The sequence below is a fragment of the Branchiostoma floridae genome, chromosome 18, assembly GCF_000003815.2.
Source record: "Branchiostoma floridae strain S238N-H82 chromosome 18, Bfl_VNyyK, whole genome shotgun sequence".
NCBI classification, from domain to species: Eukaryota; Metazoa; Chordata; class Leptocardii; order Amphioxiformes; family Branchiostomatidae; genus Branchiostoma; species Branchiostoma floridae.
The window spans coordinates 11,750,895-11,771,554 of NC_049996.1; the positions used below are offsets into that span (position 1 = coordinate 11,750,895).

Below are 20,660 nucleotides of genomic sequence, written 5' to 3' on the forward strand. Positions count from 1 at the left end.
GTATGGTTATAGTCTCCATCTAGGGTGGTCCAACATACAATATGGCATTGTGTTTGCTTTTCTCATTAAAAGGATTGTATACAGTAGTTGGGAGACTTTTTCTGTCATGTATAGCCCAGCAAGCATGTTTAACCCTCGCCTGACAGGAATAACAGATGATAAACCAGATAGTGTGTGTTAGAAAAGTGTATAGACCTTCATCTACAAGTTTGTACAATGTTCATGTACATGCCTATATAGCACCTGCATTTGATTCAGAAATTGGGATGATGAAATGTTTTAACTTTAATGGAAAAGAAAATTTGAGAAAACTGTTTTCCAAAATCTAAAGCTACCATATTGGTATCACTTTCACCCAGTGCTGGGGTTCTTTTCATTTAGAGGGTGATGGGGACGGAGGTATAATTTTGATTGGCCCAGTCTGCCTGTGAAGCAGCCAATCAGGCGCTAGTTGTGTGACCAGACTGGGCCATTGGTCCCGCCCACTTCTTGCAGGGCTTGTAATATTTCAGCTGGCAGATTGACAGAATGAGGACACGGCTAGGGCATTAACCTGCTGGGGAGGGTTTGTGGCCAAGGTTAGGGGCATACCATCCTGTCGCCTAATAGGGGTGATCTTGACAACGTTCACATTTAACTCTAATATTTCCAACTCCTACATTAATGTAAAAACTAAAGACAAGTCAAATACTTCATGTCTTTTCAGTTTATACTTCATAGTTGGGACAGAATGCTATTTTGTTGAGGAAGGTGTGATATACACCTGGTGATTATTATTATATGCATTGAAGAAGCATATTCCAAGGCTGAGGCGTTGTACAAAAGATTGGAGAAAAGTTGGAAGTATTGGTCACCATTTTACCAGTATTTGGTGTGTAAGGTTGTGATATTGGTAGTTTGTTGAGACTGTATCACCTTGCCAAGCTGCTGGTACACACAGGTCCTTATGAGGACATCTAGGCGTCTACTACCTGCCCACCCCTATTGGTGAAAAGTGGTATGTCCTGACCTATATTCAGTACCTTAGTTGAGCCTGACACATGATCAGGGTGGGGGGTTTTCAATGCTATTACTGTTCGTCTGGGGAGGTTGAACACTAGGCACGGCAAGGCGCTGGGGCGAGTGACCTGGATCCGGTAAAAGCCGCGTACGGGACTCAGTAGCTGGACTACCATGGATGCCATGAAGGAGAACCTCTCTTACTTTCACGAGGACACAAATTCGAGGAACGGTGCGTACAAGCCCGCAGCTTTTTTTCTCCCCGTTTTTTAGTGCCTGTTTTGGGTGAGTGAACATTTAGGTTGGATGATCTCAGCCGTTTTCTGTTTTTTTTCTCCGTTCCTTTTTTAAGTCTCAGCTTCAATGGCTGTACGGTTTGTGGGTTTATTTCTTGTGTGTGACTTCACACCAGACTGGTAACAGCTTGTAGACATCCTGAGTCTGTTGGGGGATTTTTTTTTGCCTGATCTGTTCTTGTCATTTGACCTGCGGTTGACATTTCAGGCTGACAACATTGATGTATGCAAATGTGCTTGTGGCCTGTAGACTAGGGGCTGGGAGGGAGGCTGTATTTTTTTCGTGGTTGCTTTTCATGTGGGCTAAACGTCAACCGCGGGGCGGGGATTTGGGCCCTTTGTTCTGCTTTGTTTGTGTGGCGTGGCCACTTTTTCAGGGTTGTTGCGGGGATTTGCTCAGGAATAGACAGGAGACTGACCTGGTCTGAGGTCAATGACCCGCCCTGTCTGGCAGGGGGAGTGGCGATTGGTTCACCAGGGAGAGGCTCTGATTGGCTGTGTCACCCAGCTGTGACCTTATCAGAACAGGTTTTTCTCCTCCAAAGGGCAGAAAAACATGCTGGCTTGTCACCCTTTGCAAAACACACCCTGGTAAACAAATTGTTTGGTCTAGCAATTTATGGAGTAGCAGAAAAATAAGCCTGTCTTTTTAAAGATTGAAACCAATTTAGTTAGCTTTATAAGTCCCAAGTAGTTGCATATGAAGAAGTTTGGCCATTTCTAGGTGTCCTATTATAGAATCTTCTAGACAATATGTCTGGGACAGAAGATTTTTTCTGTCAAAAAATTTGAAGATTATGAAAAAAGATTGATAAGAACGTATCTTCGTACATGCTTATTTATTTTTTTGCTTTTCGTTCATGTAAGTTAAAATGGCAGATTTAGCAATAAACAACAATATACATGGGCTCCCAAACTACGCTTAGATCAGATAAAAATTCAAGCTTGAGACTGAGCCCTTGGCAGGACAGATAATACAGGGTATAGGTCAGTGTTGCCATGGCAACAGTGTGCTGAAGGTAAAACCAGGCCAAAGGTGAAATGATAAGGACAGTGTTGGTTCAACGTGAGATACGAAGCACATTGTAAACGTGCTTTACATGGGGGTAAAGGACGTAAGTGTTACTCCTGTAAGTGTAATAAGCATACTGGGCAAACACAGGCTTATGGCGGAGGCACATGACTGACGTGTTTGTTGTGCAACACGGTGAAGGTCACCATAAAGGTCGTACTTTGCAAGGTTATGGGTAAAACATTCTTACGTCTAGATTTCATGTATCATTTTGGAGGTATGCAGTGGGGGTAAGCAGCAGCATTTGTACGTATAGATTAAAAGTAGAACAGATTTAATCCAAATTCCAAAGTGTTGCTATAATCTGTAAGTTTCAAAGGTTAGAACGTACAGGTATTTGAAAGAGGGACAGGAATTATCTATAGTTGTTGTGTAAACAATTTTGAACGTCTGTCTTGGAATGCACTGGAGCTTGCCTCTGTACTAATGAGATATACAGGTTGCCTGTGACTTGTAGACCCCCTCGTTTTAGATGTTCCCCCTCCCCCCTCCCATTGCAGGGCACACCCCTCCCCCACTCCTGAATTTTTTGTGCAACGAATGACGCATTTGTTTCTCTACCTTCCCCCCTATAGTGACCTCAAGCGGTTACCCTAGCTCAATCATGGACGATAACGACATGGACAAAAAAGGTCAGTCTGTAGTAACACTTGGTAGGAGCGTTTTGGTTACCAGGTGAACAAAGCCGATGTCATTCTCGTATTGATTGTCATACACATTTTTTGAAAAAAATGTACCTCTATTATACAGTAAGGCTTTACTTCAAAAGAGAGCATTCATTTTCGATGATGTGTTAAGTCCAAAAAATGCCCCCCAAATGATGCAAAATCATTTTTATTGTAAAGTTGAATGGGAGGGATGTCATTCCCTATCTCTGGGTGAGATCACCTTTGTAACCTCCCTCAGGTCATCTGGCCTTGTGTGCAACTCAAGGGTGCCATCTAGTGATAGTATGTGGTATTGCAGCACATGGTTGTTAGCCTGCAGCCCTACTGTATAGTTTTGTCATCTATCTCTTGAAATCAGCCATACTTTTGAAATGGGTGGTCGAAATTTGAACGCAGCTACTAGAATCCCTTCCAAGAGCCTTTTCTCCTCTTTTTACAAAATAAACTGAAGGGTCACAGTGACTGAAAACATCTTTTTTTGTCAGAGGCAAGAAATTTTAGTTTTTTTGACACTTGTTTCCATGGAGTGAGTCAAATGACAGCCCCCACCCTTTACTTTTTTGGCACTAAGGCTCTGGTTGCTTGCCAGCTTTTTTCTGAAACAATCCAATCTATGTTGTTCATAATGCACCTTTTGAATTTACTACATGTGTATGCTGTTTGATGTTAGTAATCTATGTTAGAAGATTTTGTGTAATGCATTTAGTAATGTTGTAAATTTGTCTTTTCCAACGAAAAGAAGCCAATTTCAACATGTGATATTTAGGAGGATGAACACTGAGTATGCATGGTGTTTGTGTATTTCAGGGCCGTACATCCCCAGTTACATGGACCAGAACACCCCGGAGCCATGTGTTGTATGTGGGGACAAGGCCACAGGCTACCATTACCGATGCATGACATGTGAAGGCTGCAAGGTAAGGCTGTAGCTAGTGTGTCCTGTGAAGTAGTAATCTACATCTGATGTACATTACACTTCTGTTATGCAGTCAACAAGTTTGGTTGTATTTAGTTTGCCAGATTTTTAAGATTGACAGAGAATTGTGCATATTTTTTGCCTATAAGTCTACTCCTTCATATGGAAATACAATATGTTTTTTCTAGTATGTATTCTTCTTGTTGGCGTCAAATCTACGCATGGTAAAGAAACCAGTGCACTTAAAATGCTTTATCATAATGCCCCAAGCACACAGCAGATAAATCATTCAGTCAACAAGGTCGGTTGATGTTGGCAGCTCCCCTGTTTAATGTGACGGGGAGGGTTTTCAGGTGAAAAATATGCCCCAGTCTCTTTCTTTTGCATTCAGCATTCTTCTAGCTAACAGCAAATTCAGGCAAAGCCTAATACAACTGTGTGTCAGAAGTGTAGACGTGAGCCATGGTGACATTACATGTACATTGCACTATTAGCCATTAGATGAAGCCTTTTGCTCCACTTCAACAGAGAATGACTGTCCTAATCACTCTGTCTTGACATTAGGGCTTCTTCAGGAGAACTGTTCAAAAAGACCTGAAGTACAGCTGTAAATATGCTGGCGACTGTGTGGTGGACAAAACCACACGGAACCAGTGTCAGGAGTGTCGCTTCAAGAAGTGTGTCAGGGTCGGCATGGCAACCGACTGTAAGTACCGTACATTCATTTTCACAGGGAATTAATTTTGTAACTTACTTTTGTAACTTTTACACTTTAAGATGCCTTGTTTGATATTTTCACATTGGCAAATGCTAACAACAAATGCTTATAGAAACAAAGCTTTGCAAACATATTCTGAGAGATATTTTTCCCATTTTCAAAATTACAATGCACATGTAAATTGCAGCATTCTGAAAGTAATTTCATGTAGTGTGTGATGAAGAAATTCAGCCATGCATATCTTGTGTTTGTATTTTGCTTACAATAGCAAATTTGTGTGCATTGAAATGCGTTGAAGATGTGTTCAATAAGAGAGTAAGGATGTTTGGTTTTTGTTCTGGATTTTAAAAGTTATGTGGTCCCGGTTTGTTGACTTTGTTGTTGTTTATTGTTTGTTGCTTAGTGGTTCTGGACGAACAGAAACGTGTTGCCAAGAGAAAACTTATCGAGGAGAATCGGGAAAGGCGTCGGTCGGAAGAGATCCGAAAGATCTCGCGGCTGCGGGCGGACTGTGTCTTCACGGAGAGAGATCAGTACATCGTGGACCACGTCACCACGTCATGGCTTCAGACGTGTCCCAAGAAAGTCAACAGATACTATCTTGTGAGGGCGTCACTTTTGTCTCTTATAATACTTGACAATGCAATAGCACAAACATGGATTTTATAACCTGTTCACAGTGTTAACTGTGGATTTGTAGAAAGATGCAGCAGAAAGATGCAAAGTTGAAGGCCCCTAAGACATAGACAAACATGCATGTCTTGACATAAATTAATCATGGAATAGAAAAGAACTGTTCGCAAGATAGGTGCCTTCATGTTTGACAAATAACCCACAATGTGCAGTTTAAACTGCAATCTGAATTTAGTCTATTACTTTTGTTGTAACTCCTTTGATTTCTTTAGCAATGCTACTTGTACAATGACAAAACAAGGATGTAAAGTATCGGCCATTCATTGCTAAAATCTATCAAAATAGTGAATATTTTTTTCCAGGATATGGCAAAATATGATAAATCTGCATGCAGTATTTGTATTACTCATAGCCTTGTTATATTTGACGCTAACTGAGTTGGTTGTTCCCGTGTTGAAAACGCAGAATGGTAGTCCCAAACCCGGTATGCCCGTGCCCGAGGCCCCGAGACCGCCCGTGGTGCAGAACGGAGTGGTACGCGAGGCGGACAGCTCGGGAGCGATGGATGACGACATGGTCGACCAGGACATCTTCTCGCACCTGGCGGAGGTCATCACGCCCGCCATCATCAAGGTCGTGGAGTTCGCCAAGCAGATTCCCGGCTTCACAAAGGTGAGATGAAATGTTACAATCACAGAAACATATTTTAGTCTATTTTCTTTATACAGGGTAGGCACGCTCAGGGCTAAATACACTGCTTTACAGGCATGCCTTGCATTTACAATATTATATAAACAGAACAACATTTTAAGAAATTAGTATTAAGAGAAACTGCTGGTACATCACAAATAGAATACGACTCAAAATAGCAGTACAATACACAAATACATGTAAGCATCACTGAGAATGGTAAACTGTGAATAAAAGTCAGTTTGGCAGGCCAAGTCAGGAGGTTAGAGATCAGCAGTGATGTTTTAGTAGACTAAGTGTAGTATACTAGAGTTGTCACTGAAGCTAACGTTAACTATACTTGCAAAAATATGATTGTTGTCTTGCGCCCCTGTCCTGTTTGCCAATGTGGTCATTGAGTATGTGCCTTTGTCTGAGAAAAATATAGAACATTGACTATAACAACCTTCTTTGTGTGTCTCTGCTGCAGTTGGTGCCTGATGACCAGGTGGCGCTGCTGAAAAACTGCTGCTTCGAGGTGATGTGCTTGCGGGCGGCCAGCAGGTTCGACAAGCAGAGGAGGACGATCACCATGTTTGGGGGGCTGACAGTCACCAAAGAACAGGTCAGTACAAGTGTACAACCCTTCTACTGCACACACTTCTCAGCAATGCATCCACACCAAGCCAGCGGTTGTTATGTTCTCAGCACTGTGTCCACAGCCAGCCAGTTGTTTAACTTCTCAGGAAGGGAACATATTGTTTTTGCTCCATTTCTTTTCATCTTTTTCCTTTACTTCTTTCGTTAAGCCTGTTCAACATCCTGTACTAGATGGCTATAACCATAGTTACTGGAGGTGTACCATTTGGTTTTCCATTACATTTGTACATAATATAGCAAGTTGCAGGATAAAACTTGAGGGGATGGTCACCATATTCATGTATGCAAATTAGGGCTGGGTATCGGTACAGCGTACAAACCTAACAACTATTTTAGTCTCATACAGTGTACTTGTAATGTTTTTCCTCTCAAGTATAATGTTTTTTCCTCTAACTAACAGCATGACTTTACCCACCACTGTGCAGGTTTCTCAGGGAGGCCTGGGTAGACTGGCGGAGCCTCTGTTTGAGTTTGCGGAAGGCCTGAGCCAGCTGCACCTCGATGACACAGAAGTAGCTCTTCTTGCAGCTCTATTGGTCGTAGCAGGTCAGTCCTTCACAAATAGACTAGATATTTCTGGAATATTGTGGGAAGGCCAGTATTATGACTTGTTGGTCTTTATCTTGGTCAGTGATGGAAAAGAAAATGAAGAATCACAGTACATGTATTACATTTTGAAGAAAATGGATTTTTTTTTAGTCTTGCCACCTTACAAACAGAGCCTTAAACTTTCCTTTACATGGAGAAAGAAGTGGGATGTATCTGCTACTGTTGTGATTGGTGAGCCTATAGCTGCCTACATTTGTACTTGTGGACATGTGTCTGATGGTATTAAATATGCTGTTTTAACCAAGTTTCTTGTCCTGCCTATTCTTCAGACCGTCCTGGAGTTCAGGACCAGGAGTCTATCGACCGACTACAAGACATCATCCTGACGGCATACAAGAATTACATCACGCGCCAGCGCCCGCACCAGCCCGTGCTATGGGGGAAAATCCTCATGAAGGTCACGGACCTGCGGGCGCTGAGCGTCGCGCACGCCGAGCAGGTCAAGCTAGTGAAGATGGAATGTACCAACGACATTCCACCCCTCTTCTTAGAAATGTTTGAAAGTTCTTCCCCACTGTTTATGAAACAGGAATAAGGCAAGTCTTATCACATTGTAAACCTGCTGGTGTTAGAAAAAATTGTCACTACAACAAAGCTACAGTCCACTGCCTCTTGTCTAGACAGAAAAACACCCCAGAAAGTGATGCCTTGGTACATTCCAGCCTTAAATCCTTTAGGATTTAATGTTGGAATGTACCATTTGTCTAGGCATGGGTAGTGGACAGAATATTTCAGACACTGTAACTGGTGTAAGTCTACAATGTACATTCACAAAAATTGTGTTTTTACCTTCGAGGCAAATTTTACTTTGCAAATCTTTATGGTGTTTATCATAAAATGTTGTCTTGTCTAAAAGATGATGGAAAGACTATAGGTACATGATTTAAAAAGCTGACGGTATCTTTCGAAATCTGAGATGTCAGCCACAAAGCCTACATGTGGTATAGCGCACACTTTATACATGGAAACATTTATGTGTAATTTAACTCAAGGAGAACGAGCCTTGATGAAATCCAGCCTTCAACTGAAGAGCTGGAGTAAGCAATGTCAATCAGATAGAAAGGTGGTCAGAGCCTATGCTGTTCACCAAGCAGTATGAGGCTGGAAGCCATGGAGACGTACCGGTTACGTGTAACCGCTTAACGCGCACAATATCGCCCACCGTGAGTACACGTATCTAGCGGATGACAAAGAACTACGCCACTTTGCAAGCTGCCTAGGGGGTGACTAGAGGGCCTGTGCAATTATATATTATTTTTCTAAGTAAGATGTTTTGTTCTGAAATAAGAGGAAGCATACTCCCTTCTCTTCCAAACATTTCTCTGAAGCAGTTACATGTAAGCAATTTGTTCTCAATCATTCTTCTATGGAGAGCCTCATTGGTGAACTATGCAATATACTTAGGGAGACTCCGCTAAAACGGACTGAGTTTTCCACCTTTGTGGGTGTGGACTCTTACCAGCTGTCAGCCTATCAGAGAATCGCCTAACTGTTTTCTTTAGGTAAAGCCGATTTTATTTTCTGATTGGCTGACAACTGGTTAGAGGCCACTCCCACAAAAGTGGAAACCTCAGCCCAGTTTAGCAGAGCCTCCCTTAAGTTTTGTTGTATAGACAGCGACTGAGGCTCTGTATAGTAGAATGTTCTCCAGTTACTGTTAAATCATTTCCTTCACAAAACTGTACAACAGGATAGTGTTCTTTGTCATCCGGGGTACTGTATCTCCACAATGGGCCACAAAACTACTTATCTACCTGTATTTCTACCTTTACGAACATTGAGATCCCGGAAGTGTGTATGTTCCTAAGGGTACACAATTGTCCTACATGTACCTATGTGTACAGTATGTATGTAAAATAGACATTACTATAAAGCTATATGCAGCAGAAGTATTTCCAGAAGAGCGCAGGTGATGTCTGTAAAGAGGCATCATCGAATCCCCTGGGACATTCTTGGGTGTGACCCAAGTTTTTGGCAATGCCCGTTGGGTGGAGGCTTTTTACACAGTATTGCTGTTGTACATGTTGTGCGGAATTAAAAGCAATGGCTATTCAAAAAGTTAAGTTAGAGGGAGGAGGCTCCATAAAATGGTTTGTTTAAGCCCACCAAATTGTTGGGATTGAAATACAGACTTTGGAGAAAACACATGGTATATTTTTGCCGTGTCAAAGTGCAGTGTTGGAAAAAACAACATAGCATGCATCCCTAGCACAATCTGGAACTACTTCTGTACAGATATATCCACATAGCCTTGTGAGAATTGTATGGTTTACATTAATGTATTATAATATAGCAGGTGAAAAAGCTATAGTGCAACCAGTAGCTATTCTAGAGGCTTATTTTTTACACCTACTGTGACCTTGGTAATCTGTCGTCCATCTTAACGTTGGGGAACAATTCTTCGAGTCACTACGCTGATTCTTTAAAAGCATAGGCAAAACGCGTAGCTTCCATGCGTGTAAATATTGATGTTAGCTTTCTTTATTGATATGGTGCTTTGTTGAAATATGCATTCCACGTACTGCAGCCTTGTAACCTATAGTTGTTCTTTTTTATGGGTCCATTTTGGGGATGCACCAAAAGATAATAACACTACAATGTCAAAAAATGTCCCTCCAGCCCTTTTTCAGAATCAAGATTCACTAAATATATTGTACTGATTCCTTGCACGCTGAACATCGTTTTAATAGCTATGTAGGAAGACTATCTAAACCTTCTTTGCTAGGATTTTCCTAATATACTTGGCTACGATGCCAAACCTATTGCTGCAAGAGATGCTTAGAAAATAGCTGGTTATTTTCACAAAGTTCTGCTTAATGGCAATGTGGCCCTGCTGAAAAGTTTGGTGACTGACCATCAAATTATTGAGCATTGTTTCACCTGCTATACATGCTATTTATTTAACCTTTTTCCTTCTAAGCACCAAGTTTGCCTTGGTACACTGGTGATGTTAGAAGGATAAAGGTTAAAGACTGTTGCGTGTCACTGCATTTTATTCCTATTCTTTTAGGAAATGCTCAGTGCAGTTTTTGTTACTTTGCGTGAAGACATAAAATGTCAAGATTGTTGTAAACTAACAACCTTCATCATGCTTTTTGTGGTATTCATTCCAATTCAAAAAATTTGAATAACAACTTGGGCCAACTGAAACAGGGACGAATATTAGACTTATCTATCATTTGTCTGGACGAGTTTTGACGAATCGTCCTGCTGACATTCGGCATAAGCAAACCTCAGCATGTTTTCTTCCCTGCCAAAGTAGAGAATGAGAAAACAAAAAAGCTTCTGTCCCTGAGGTGTTGCCAAAAAGACTAGACTAACTCTGGTCCGGTGGTTCCCCTGTACAGTGTTGGGCCCAAGTTAGCATATGATGCGATATTATGTTAGAGTGGTTATCTCTTGCAACGCTTTTGTAGAAATGTATGTCATTTGAAAGGAAACAGTTCTACGTAGAAAAGAAGAAAAAAAGTAATCAGATTTGGGAGGTACTTTAGATTTTTATAATATAGCTTTTAGTTGCTCTATTTGATGCAGTGTGGCACTCCAAGACTGCCCATGTTATCTTTCTTGTTGTCTAAGATGCTTGCTGCTCTCTTTAAGTGGTACCCCAAGGACACTTGTTCTATGTTTTGTGTATGTTCCCTTAAAAGGGAGAGTTAAAAAAATGTGGGAAAAGAAAATTCTATAAATAGATAACGCTGTTATCAAGAGTATTTGGTCAAAGAGGGCATTTTTGTTGCATGTTGAGTCTCCAAGACTACTTTGCAACATCTTAAGATCACAGATTAATGATGTGCCATTTTCTCAGTCTGTCTTAGAAGAAAGTCTTGTAACCTAACTATAGAAAAAGCAAGCAATACAGTTGTTCGTCTTACATCTAATAATCGCTACATGAAATCTTACCTTCACGTAAAGCATGCGTAAAGCATATGTTAAACCACACTTTCATGAAAAAAAAAGCACCTTTACACATGCTTTATGTCATGCTGAAAGGTTGAGTCTGGTGCAATTTACATGTCGATATGATCCAAGCTTCTCCACTGCTACTGCCAAGAAGCTTGGATTCAAACATGTCTGCCATGTTTTAAACCAAGTACATTTTTTGTGCACTTGGTTTGTATTAGTACCTGTGAGTCTTTTGACTCATCTATGTGGTAAATATTACATTGTAAACCATGTTCCAACAAGCCCTAACTTGTTACATCACGTATGTAGTATGGTTCGCTTCCAATGTTGGGTATTATTTGAGGGCTACTCACTGACCCAGAATTGTAATTGGTGTTGTAATGATAACGGTAAAAGTTAGGAATGTGAACGGTTGTCAATGGATAGATATATGTGTCACACATATAGAGCCCTATATGTCCCTGCGTGGTATTGCGTGTTGCAGAAGTTATAGTAGGAGAATAGTGCCTTTGGACTGCAGTATATTAAAGTTGCATTATGGTGTATAAGAGCTTGAGTTAATCGCCTTTTGCAAAGAGCTATCTGGAAATTTGGGAAAGCGCTGTCAGACAGTGATCCCGAAAGAAACAGATTTTTGTAAATATGTTCTTTTTTTTCTTGCATTCTCTCACTGTGCTTCTGAATATTTTTGTGAAGATGTTATTCTGCTATACCCATCAAATGGCAAAGTGGTGTATTATGTTGTGATTATAGCAGTCATCAGTATAATAAAAGTCACAATGAAGCAATAGCATCTGTATTTTCTGAAATATGACCTTGTCTGCACTGTGTGTGTGCTCTGTGTTTGTGAATGAGTGTGCGCATGTGTCAGAGTGTACAAATGTACTTGTGTGTGCATGTGCATGTTTGTAAGTATGTATGTTTGTGTGTTTATATGTGTGCATGTATGTATGTATGCCGCCCAAACACCGCCACCCCAACTCCCACCGCCCGAACACCCACCGCCGCCCCCACAACCACACCCCCACCACCATAACCACACCGCTGCCCCAACAACCACACCGCCGCCCCAATAACCACACCGCCGCCCCATAACCACACCGGCGGCCCAACAACCACACCGGCGCGCCATCAACCACACCGCTGCCCCAATAACCACACCGCCGCCCCAATAACCACGCCGCCGCCCCAATAACCACACCGCCTCCCCAATAACCACACCGCCGCCCCAATTACCACACCGCCGCCCCAATAACCACACAGCCGCCCCAACAACCACACCGCCTCCCCAATAACCACACTGCCGCCCCAATTACCACACCGCCGCCCCAATAACCACACCGGTGCCCCAATAACCACACAGGTGCCCCAATAACCACACCGCCGCCCCAATAACCACACCGCCGCCCCAATAACCACACTGCCGCCCCAATAACCACCGTGACTGCCGCCCCAATAACCACACCGCCGCGAGATGATGGCTGAAATATGCTGTATTTGCTCTCAAGCAAATGTCAGCCTTTTCCAGTATATTTCTGTGTGTATGTGTCTAACGTTACATGTGCGTACATTTGTGTGTGTGTCTGTGTCTGTGTGTGCATGCATCTATGACGTTATTGTAGTTCTATTATGTTATGCCAGACTGGAAGGACTGAATTCTGCTATCTCTTATTGCCTTGCATTTTTTTTTCAAATCCTACCCAGATATGGAATTGAAAATTTATTCATCATAACTTTTATCTGTCGTAATTGAAATTAGATTATATTCATACAAAATCTGATGAACACAATGTTGATTTCAGCGGATGTGCTGAGCTAATGCAAACGATTGGGAGAGAAGTGACGTCATGGTATGACGTCATGTCATAACATCAGCAGGAGGGCGGGAAATACGCCGGCCAGAATGGTTTTGGTAAGTCACCGGGGTATTTTCGCTATTTCGACGTTTTAGGTGCTTGCCAAGCACAAAAGTAATCGTTATGAGGTACTGGAGTGTATACTGGACAAAATCTGACTCGGTCCATCTGTTGTAAGTCTTTCTTTTTTTTTTAAATTCGCGGGGATTTGGCCCGGGACGTTTCTATGGCACCATTGGAGGCGTGGGCGTTTTGCCTCACAATATATGCCACGTGACATGTAATACCTCAATGAATCCTTTATACCACAGGCGAAATGAAACACTGTCTAAAATTGCCTGTAGATCCACAGCCCTGGTAAATTGTCACTTTCAGCGCTCGGAGTTGAGTGAATAATAGCTGTGTTTGTGAACGCCGGCTATGTAACTCTTGTCTGCAATATGATTTTTGTTGCTAAATGGCGCTTCAGCACTAGCCATTTTCTGTGCAATCACAACGGGATTTTTCTGGTAACGTAACTCTACTGTTGGAACACTTGGGTTACATAGCCAATTTAGGCTAATCAACAAATATATGCAATGATACACTGCCTGCAGCAGTGGCCTGTTCCATGTGTGTGGACACTATTCAGTACCAAGGACAGTTCCGTTGTTTAAATAAGGACTTCTGAATAAATACTATAGCTAGTCGTGAACGTAGGTCAGAGTATTGGTCTATACATGTAGCAGCATAAATATCCAGTGCGATGGTACGAGGGTATACGAGTAAGTCAGCGTTACAAGAATTTTCTGACCAATAAATTATTTAAAGAGAAATTCATTCCATAACATATGTTGGGAGCTAACGCTACATTACTTTACAGACAGAGATGTCAACATAAACAAGCATCATGTTCATCATTATTTACATTTAATTATAGATCTCTTAATATCAGTACATTGCAATTAATGAAGAAAGTTAGATTTTATATCTTTTCAAGCTTCTCTTCCATCGTGTTATGTTACATAACGTACTGTTGTCAAACGTTGGTACAACACATGTAACTACATGTATGATTAGTAGTCAGAGAACATTGACATTAAGAAAACGGTCACAGAATAGGGATTTCAGTTTCTTAATTTGTAAAGCGATTAAAGATTTCTCTTGTACGCTTGCCATTGTTCATATATGCGCAGTGTTATACCGCCGTCACCTACGTAAACAGTGTACGGTAACCCCCTACCTCCCCCAAAGCAGCTTAGTCTCTTTTACATAAATTCACCCATACTAAATGTTAGTACTTCAATAGTACGAACAGGAATATGCCGTAATGTCGAATAAAACTAAAAGGATGTAAGTTCATTTCTCAGCAATATACAGCTTGTCGCCTCCAGGACCAACATTCTCTAAGGAAAGTTTATAGCAGGGACTGACTCGGGGCGCTTTGGCAAACAGACAATTTACCTTGAGCCAACTCAGAGACAATTTTACCTTGAGCTGAGGACCGGGCTTGTGTAGGCGCTGAAAATAGTCCGACGTCTAGGATATATATCAGATGAACATTAGTTATCACTTTGAAGGTAACATTGGCGATGTTTATGATATATACAGTTAGAACATGGCCTCGTTAGATGTTGATCTATTGTCAGCGAGATTAGCGTCTAGTGCGATGGGGTCCTTCTGAAACCCGCTGTCCAAGTTGGCACCTTCGGACTGGGTCCGGCGGAGGTTGTTGGGGACTTTCGGCGGGCGGGTGCTGTGTTTCCGCCGAGGCGGCGGGCTGAGGGCGCCGATGTCCGGAGGGTGGCGGGTGCGATACCTGTCCATCTTCCGCTCCAGCTCGGTCGGGTCTGTTGGCGCCTTGGTGACTCGTACCTTCGGGGCGTGGCTCTGAAATTTGGAGATACGATATGATTTAAACACGCCATCAAACATGTCTCCAAAGCTAAGGAAACCCGATCGCTACACAGACGCTCACATCGCAGCATGTTGTAACTAGCAGCAAATAAACGTACCGGTATTTATTTATTTCATTCATTGAGATTTACCACATGTGGGACGATCGACATAACAGCTGACTATGGCCTTTTAAAATGTCAACCCGGATACCGAACTGCAAGGATTGATAAGTGTGGTGGGTTCTTTAACCGTGCTCGATGTGTGGCACTCATTTTCATCTGAGCCGAGTGAGGAAATATGCGCTAACTGCTTTTCCAACGGCAAGAGCACAACACTGGGGCCTGCCACAGATCCGAACTCATAACATAGAGGTTCTAAGTCAACTCACCCTAACCACAAGACCCCCTTGTCACCTGATGAAAGTTAAGTTACAACTCACCTTTTTCTTCCCTTTCTTCTTCTTTTTCGGCAGCCCCGCGAGGTCCCTGTCCTTGAGCGAGCCCGCTACAGACCCTGTCTCAGAGGACGTCGTCGAAGACGTGTCGATTGACGAGGAGTCACTGTCGACTGAGACCTCGGTCAGCTGGATGCTCCCCGGGCGGAGGGGCCGAGGTTTCTCCACCGGGAACTTGACAGATCTTCCCGGCATGCTCTCCTTCAGGAGTGTTGCTGCGCTGCATCTGGTCACCAGCACAAGGTACTGACACGCGCTGTCTTCCTTTTTCTGGATGAAGTCCTTCAGCGTTGTTTCAGACTTGAACTTACGGCGAATCTTCCTCAGGCCGGACTGAAACCAGTTCCCGTCTTGTGCCCACCTTGACTTTGTGTTGTTGACGTTGTTGTTGTCTTCATATTGCTGGAGAAATGCACAAACCATAGTATTTAGCTTACGTGCAATAGTGTGCAACCGAATCCAGATATTCAAATTTGCGTTTAGTACCCTCTCGATACGCTACAACGAGACAAACACAAAATTTATTCTATCAATGCAAAAAGAACGCGTTACATTGGATAATAAGATACTTTATACACAAGTGTTTTTACTTAAGCCGACGCTTTGGTGAGCTTCTGTCACCTTCCTTATACTGACTGGTTTTACATCGCAATGCAGCTAGGTGTCGCTGCTGCAGTGTGACAAAAGCAGTCCCCAAACTGATCAGTCAGTAAAGCCCAGACAAAGGTGACACACATATACCGAAAGGTCAGCTGAGGTAAATACTTGACTGTGTATCATGAACTTTGTTACCCAATGACGTACCGACCTGATGAAACTATTCACGAACGCATCATTACCTTGTTGTGATTGTCGGTCTCCGCTATGTGTGGTTCGCTGTTGGACCGAGGCAGGGTCAGGTGGAACGGCGAAGGGTTGTTCTTTGTCCGCCGGATGACCTCGGCACAGTCTACGCGGCCGCAGTACCGGGCCCACTCCTCAGCGCACATACCACGGCCCCAGTCTCTCTTGTCTGAAGACGCTCCTGCAGAAAAACAGAAAGGATTGCCATTGCTTTCAAATTTTCTTTGTTGTCTTTATTTAGCATGTCTGTATGTATGTCAATTGAGTTGGGCGATGTAGAAGCCAATAGGCATGGAGCAACATGGTAAAACATTCACTTTGACAAAAACATGTATCATTAGTAATAACAGATTGTTTCCAGGGATACTGTAAATGTGAAGGAACTGTCCATGGTACTGATCATTGCCACTCCCGGTAGCTAGCCCTGTCCTTGGTGCTGAATACCGTCCGCGCATTGGCAAACGGACATGTCAATGTCAGAAATGAATACTGGGTACTGAATACTTCCCACAGACAGGCAGATATCGCTTTTTACTCTCATTTCATTGTGAATGGACTGTTCTCTGACTCCAAACATTGGACTCTTCGGCATTTTTTACTCAATTACACAGTTCTCTTCACGGTGCACGTACCAATTCTTCAGCGACACGCTAGTAGTGCGCGGCAAAAAAGTGACGAAAGGGTCTCGAAGGTCTGGTTTGAGTTCAGACTTCTCATAATATTCTGCGAAATGGCATTTAATACAGGCACGGCTAAAAAACGTCAGAAGTGATGAGTTTTTGGTGAAAATTGGTTTTGGGCCCGAGCCTCGCTTTCTTGTATGCCTACGCATTGGAAGTGATTCACTCCGTTGACCAAGATTCCATGCGTTCTTTTTTTTTTTTTCTATTTGCTTTTGGACAGACGAGGACGATGTGGCACTGCACTCAAGTTTTTTTAACTTATATTAACAATGCCACATACACGGTACAGACAGAAGGAAAGTCGTGTAAAGTGCCTTTCCCAAGGGCACAACGTCGGGGGCACGGTGGGAATCGAACTCAGGACCCATAGATTCCGAGCCGAAAGCTCTACCAGTTACGCCACGCCCGACGCCCATGCGTTCTGTGGGCCGTATTGCCATGCCTCGCGCGTCGGGCTATTGTGAAAATCTCAGAGTTAGGAATGTCTTCATTATTGGCTTGATTGCACCAAAGAGTATTCTCTTTCCGACAATATCAGTCATTATCGTGACTGAAATATTAGGTGACGCGTTGAATTCCACGGGAAAATTCTCAATTTTGTGCATCATTTTTACGTAAAAATTGTTATGGTGAGAAAGGTTGAAGAAACTGAAACTAGGTTGTTCTTGAAGCTAGACGGATATCCTTCATTTTCATCCACGACTTTTCTGCTCCAGATGTATTTCCTGGTAGAGACATTTATCAGACTTGAGGGTGCATAGCATCGAACTGAGACCCTAAATAAACTGGGGTGTTCAACATTCAGATATCTAACCCAATCGCTCTGGATACGTAACTTGTGACGTATGCACCTGTGACGTCAAAATGGGTCAAAGGTCGTTGGAAATCTATATTACCCCCGTCCCTGTTAATCCGTCAAACTGTTGATAACCTACCTGCTAATACCAGCACCTTGGCACACTCCAGACTGCCGTTAATGGCCGACGTCATGAGCGTTTGTTGTCATGCAGGACACATTTAAGGTCGTTGGAAGCCTATATTACCCCCCGTCCCGGTTGGTGCGCCGAAGTGTTAAAAACCTACCTGCTAACACCAGCACCTTGGCACACTCCAGTCTGCCGTTGATGGCCGCCTTCATGAGCGGCGTCATGCCGGCCAGGTTGGGCTGGTCCACAGCAACATCCGGGAAGTTCAGCAGCAGGAACACCAGCACGTCAAGGTGACCTGAAATAATGGGAAACAATCAGGTGATATTCAAAAATGTTTTTATCCGTCAGGCCATATACTAATGCCACAAAGTTGACGGGAAAATGATACAGTGGAAAGGACGGGGCAGAATAAGAACGTGGTCACATAGGTCGTGCGATCGTCGTATGATTGCAACTTCGGGCATTTTTGAGGACAAAAATGTACGTCTCCTGCAAAAATCAATTGGTTCTTGGTGTACCAAATGCTGCTTTGAATCCATGCCGGTAGTTCTATCACGGCCTGCTTGAAAATCCTATGGCATCAAAATCGTACGACGATGGCACGACGTATGTGACCGCGTCCTCAGCGATCGCCATTTAGTGTCAAGGGGTCCTAAGAGCATTTAAAAAGCGTTAAAATGACCAACCTGCTTGAGAGGCGAATATCAGAGGCGTGTTTCCCTCGTTGTCTGCAAGATTCACGTTGACGTTCTGCGCATGCACCACCACTTGAAGGATGGACATACTGCCTTGTGCGCAGGCGTGAGCAAGCCCGGTCTGAAATGGAAAGATAAGATTTATATTACAAGGTCAAATGTATGGCACCTTCCGCTACAACAACACTTTCTATGAGGCAAATTTATATTACGAAATAAATTTTAGTATTGGAAGAGAATGTGCTTTCATAATCATTTGCGGAATTTCTAACGTTTAGGCATTTTTACCTAATGTTAGATAAATAATGTTACACATACACGAGGCAAGCAAAGAGAACTAAATGCTCAGAAACACCATATCACAGACCACTAAGTGTGATACATATGTTTGCTGGTCAGTTATATGAAGTAAAGTTACTAGTATGTTTTCTCCCCGCCTTAAGTAACTCGCTTCTCGATCGAACTCTGTAATTTTGTGGCCAATGCTGCATTCAAACGCCTTTAAATCGATCGGTCGTTATGAAAGAAGGGCATACGTAACGGATGTTTGTTCGACTTGTCTACTTTGCCCACATAAGTAGCTAGCTATGGTGACGTCTGCAATGAGCTACTATACTGGGTGCCAACAAAGATATCACTCACTTGCAGCATCAACATAGTCTTAAATTGTCTTGCCCTTGTTTCCTTTGGGCTACTAAAATTTGCCTTCCTTCTCTTTTTACATATCAGTTAGGGTAAACCTGTTCTCCAACTAGATCTCTTTTGCATATCATTTTGCACAGCTAGGATATAAAAACTCTCTCAAACAAGATCTCTCCAGTGTCTCTGACGAAACACACCGTTTCCAAAATCATATCCAGTTGCTTGAGTAACTGTTTTTGGCGTATATTATTACCTGGCGTTTAACCTTAATCGACGTATATCACTCACCCACTAAGATACGGATTAAGTTAAGTCATCATACATAATCCCTTCCGTAATACATAACGTCAATCTATGATCTACCTAAGCGATTAAAGCACGATCGAGTTTCGGTTTGTTTCCTGTCCATTGGACGTTACTAGGGAACCTTAACACGAAGACGGTCGGAATGTACGTCAATAAAATCCAGCTCGCAGATTATAACTTTTAAGTCCGGGAAAAAGCAGGGACTAGGAGTTTGCGTGGATTTGGGCTTCATACATTTGCCATGTGATATACGTATCAGCTTAATACCATGTGAGACGTTTTATAAGAGTATTATTCCTACATAGTGCAGTATCATCTGTACACCGTTAGCTGCAATCTCGTTGCGTGTGAAGCTTAAATGGCTTATAAAACCCATTCTCCTACGCAGAGGGACCACCGTCGTGTCGAAACTCCAATAGACTGAGTTAGCTAGCCGTTGAGGACCGTGCGTAGGAGCGTAGGAGGATGATTAAACCAAAATTAATTGTACTACAATGCAAGACAGTATCAAACCCACTTTGTACAAATCTTTCAGTCTACCCCCCCCCCCCTCATATATCTAAAGAACGTGTAGCCCAACCGCGCAACCTTCACAACCTTTATTTCAATCTCCAGCCCGTGTATATTGAAATTAGACCGCTAGTGGAGGACAACCCCATTAGGGATGAATGCAATAGTGCTGATATCGAAAGCGCCACTTACATTAAGGTAGAACCCCACGCCCCGACCTGGGACATCCAATATAACGTAATGGAACTATTGTTATCATGCAAGAGCCGCATAGTCGTAACATTTGGAAACAAATATATGATGTTTACCTTCACATGGTCAAGTTAAACAAACTACTATTCTTTAAATACTGAAACACATTCATGTGTATAGTGACCAGTCCTCTTTATCTATCTCAAATCGGGTGGGTAGCCCCTATAAGTTTTGAAAGTTGTTATCCACCTTACATTCAGTCAGAGTTAACAAGAAGTTAAGACACCAGTGGACTACATACATTAGATCGCAGCAAAAACCGAGACGTCATAAACAAAATCAGTGTCCATTTCACCAAGAAGATTTCATCTGATAAAACCTCATTGATTTCACAGTCGTAAACGTTTTAAGGTCAAACCAAAAACACCAAAGCTGCTCTGTCCTGCCACTTGCTACATAATGTAATCGAACACCACAGGGTGTTTACTACTTTACCAGATATCATGGTGGACGCCGTCTGGTCGGG

At 42.6% G+C, this 20,660-nt stretch overlaps 2 protein-coding genes across 6 annotated transcripts in view; one reads left to right on the forward strand and one right to left on the reverse strand.

Annotated features, from left to right (window-relative positions):
- The window catches only part of LOC118405346 (thyroid hormone receptor beta-like), a 63,871-nt gene extending 51,937 nt beyond the window's left edge, over positions 1 to 11,934 (forward strand). For 2 of the 5 annotated variants that reach the window (XM_035804797.1, XM_035804796.1), the window contains exons 2-9: positions 2,943 to 2,999; positions 3,843 to 3,952; positions 4,516 to 4,657; positions 5,073 to 5,272; positions 5,768 to 5,974; positions 6,462 to 6,596; positions 7,057 to 7,177; positions 7,510 to 11,934. In XM_035804797.1, the coding sequence (XP_035660690.1) occupies positions 2,943 to 2,999; positions 3,843 to 3,952; positions 4,516 to 4,657; positions 5,073 to 5,272; positions 5,768 to 5,974; positions 6,462 to 6,596; positions 7,057 to 7,177; positions 7,510 to 7,775 (1,238 nt within the window). In that variant the 3' untranslated portion in view covers positions 7,776 to 11,934. Of the gene's footprint in view, positions 1 to 995; positions 1,232 to 2,942; positions 3,000 to 3,842; positions 3,953 to 4,515; positions 4,658 to 5,072; positions 5,273 to 5,767; positions 5,975 to 6,461; positions 6,597 to 7,056; positions 7,178 to 7,509 lie in introns of those variants that run through there. The other 3 variants (XM_035804795.1, XM_035804798.1, XM_035804799.1) reach the window with 3 other exon arrangements.
- A 1,897-nt stretch (positions 11,935 to 13,831) lies between these two features.
- LOC118405345 overlaps positions 13,832 to 20,660 on the reverse strand; it is a 12,044-nt gene continuing 5,215 nt past the window's right edge. The window contains exons 2-6 of the mRNA XM_035804794.1: positions 18,476 to 18,605; positions 17,944 to 18,084; positions 16,174 to 16,358; positions 15,320 to 15,736; positions 13,832 to 14,871 (exon numbers count right to left, since the gene is read on the reverse strand). Of these exons, the coding sequence (XP_035660687.1) occupies positions 14,593 to 14,871; positions 15,320 to 15,736; positions 16,174 to 16,358; positions 17,944 to 18,084; positions 18,476 to 18,605 (1,152 nt within the window). The 3' untranslated portion in view covers positions 13,832 to 14,592. The remainder of the gene's footprint in view (positions 14,872 to 15,319; positions 15,737 to 16,173; positions 16,359 to 17,943; positions 18,085 to 18,475; positions 18,606 to 20,660) is intronic.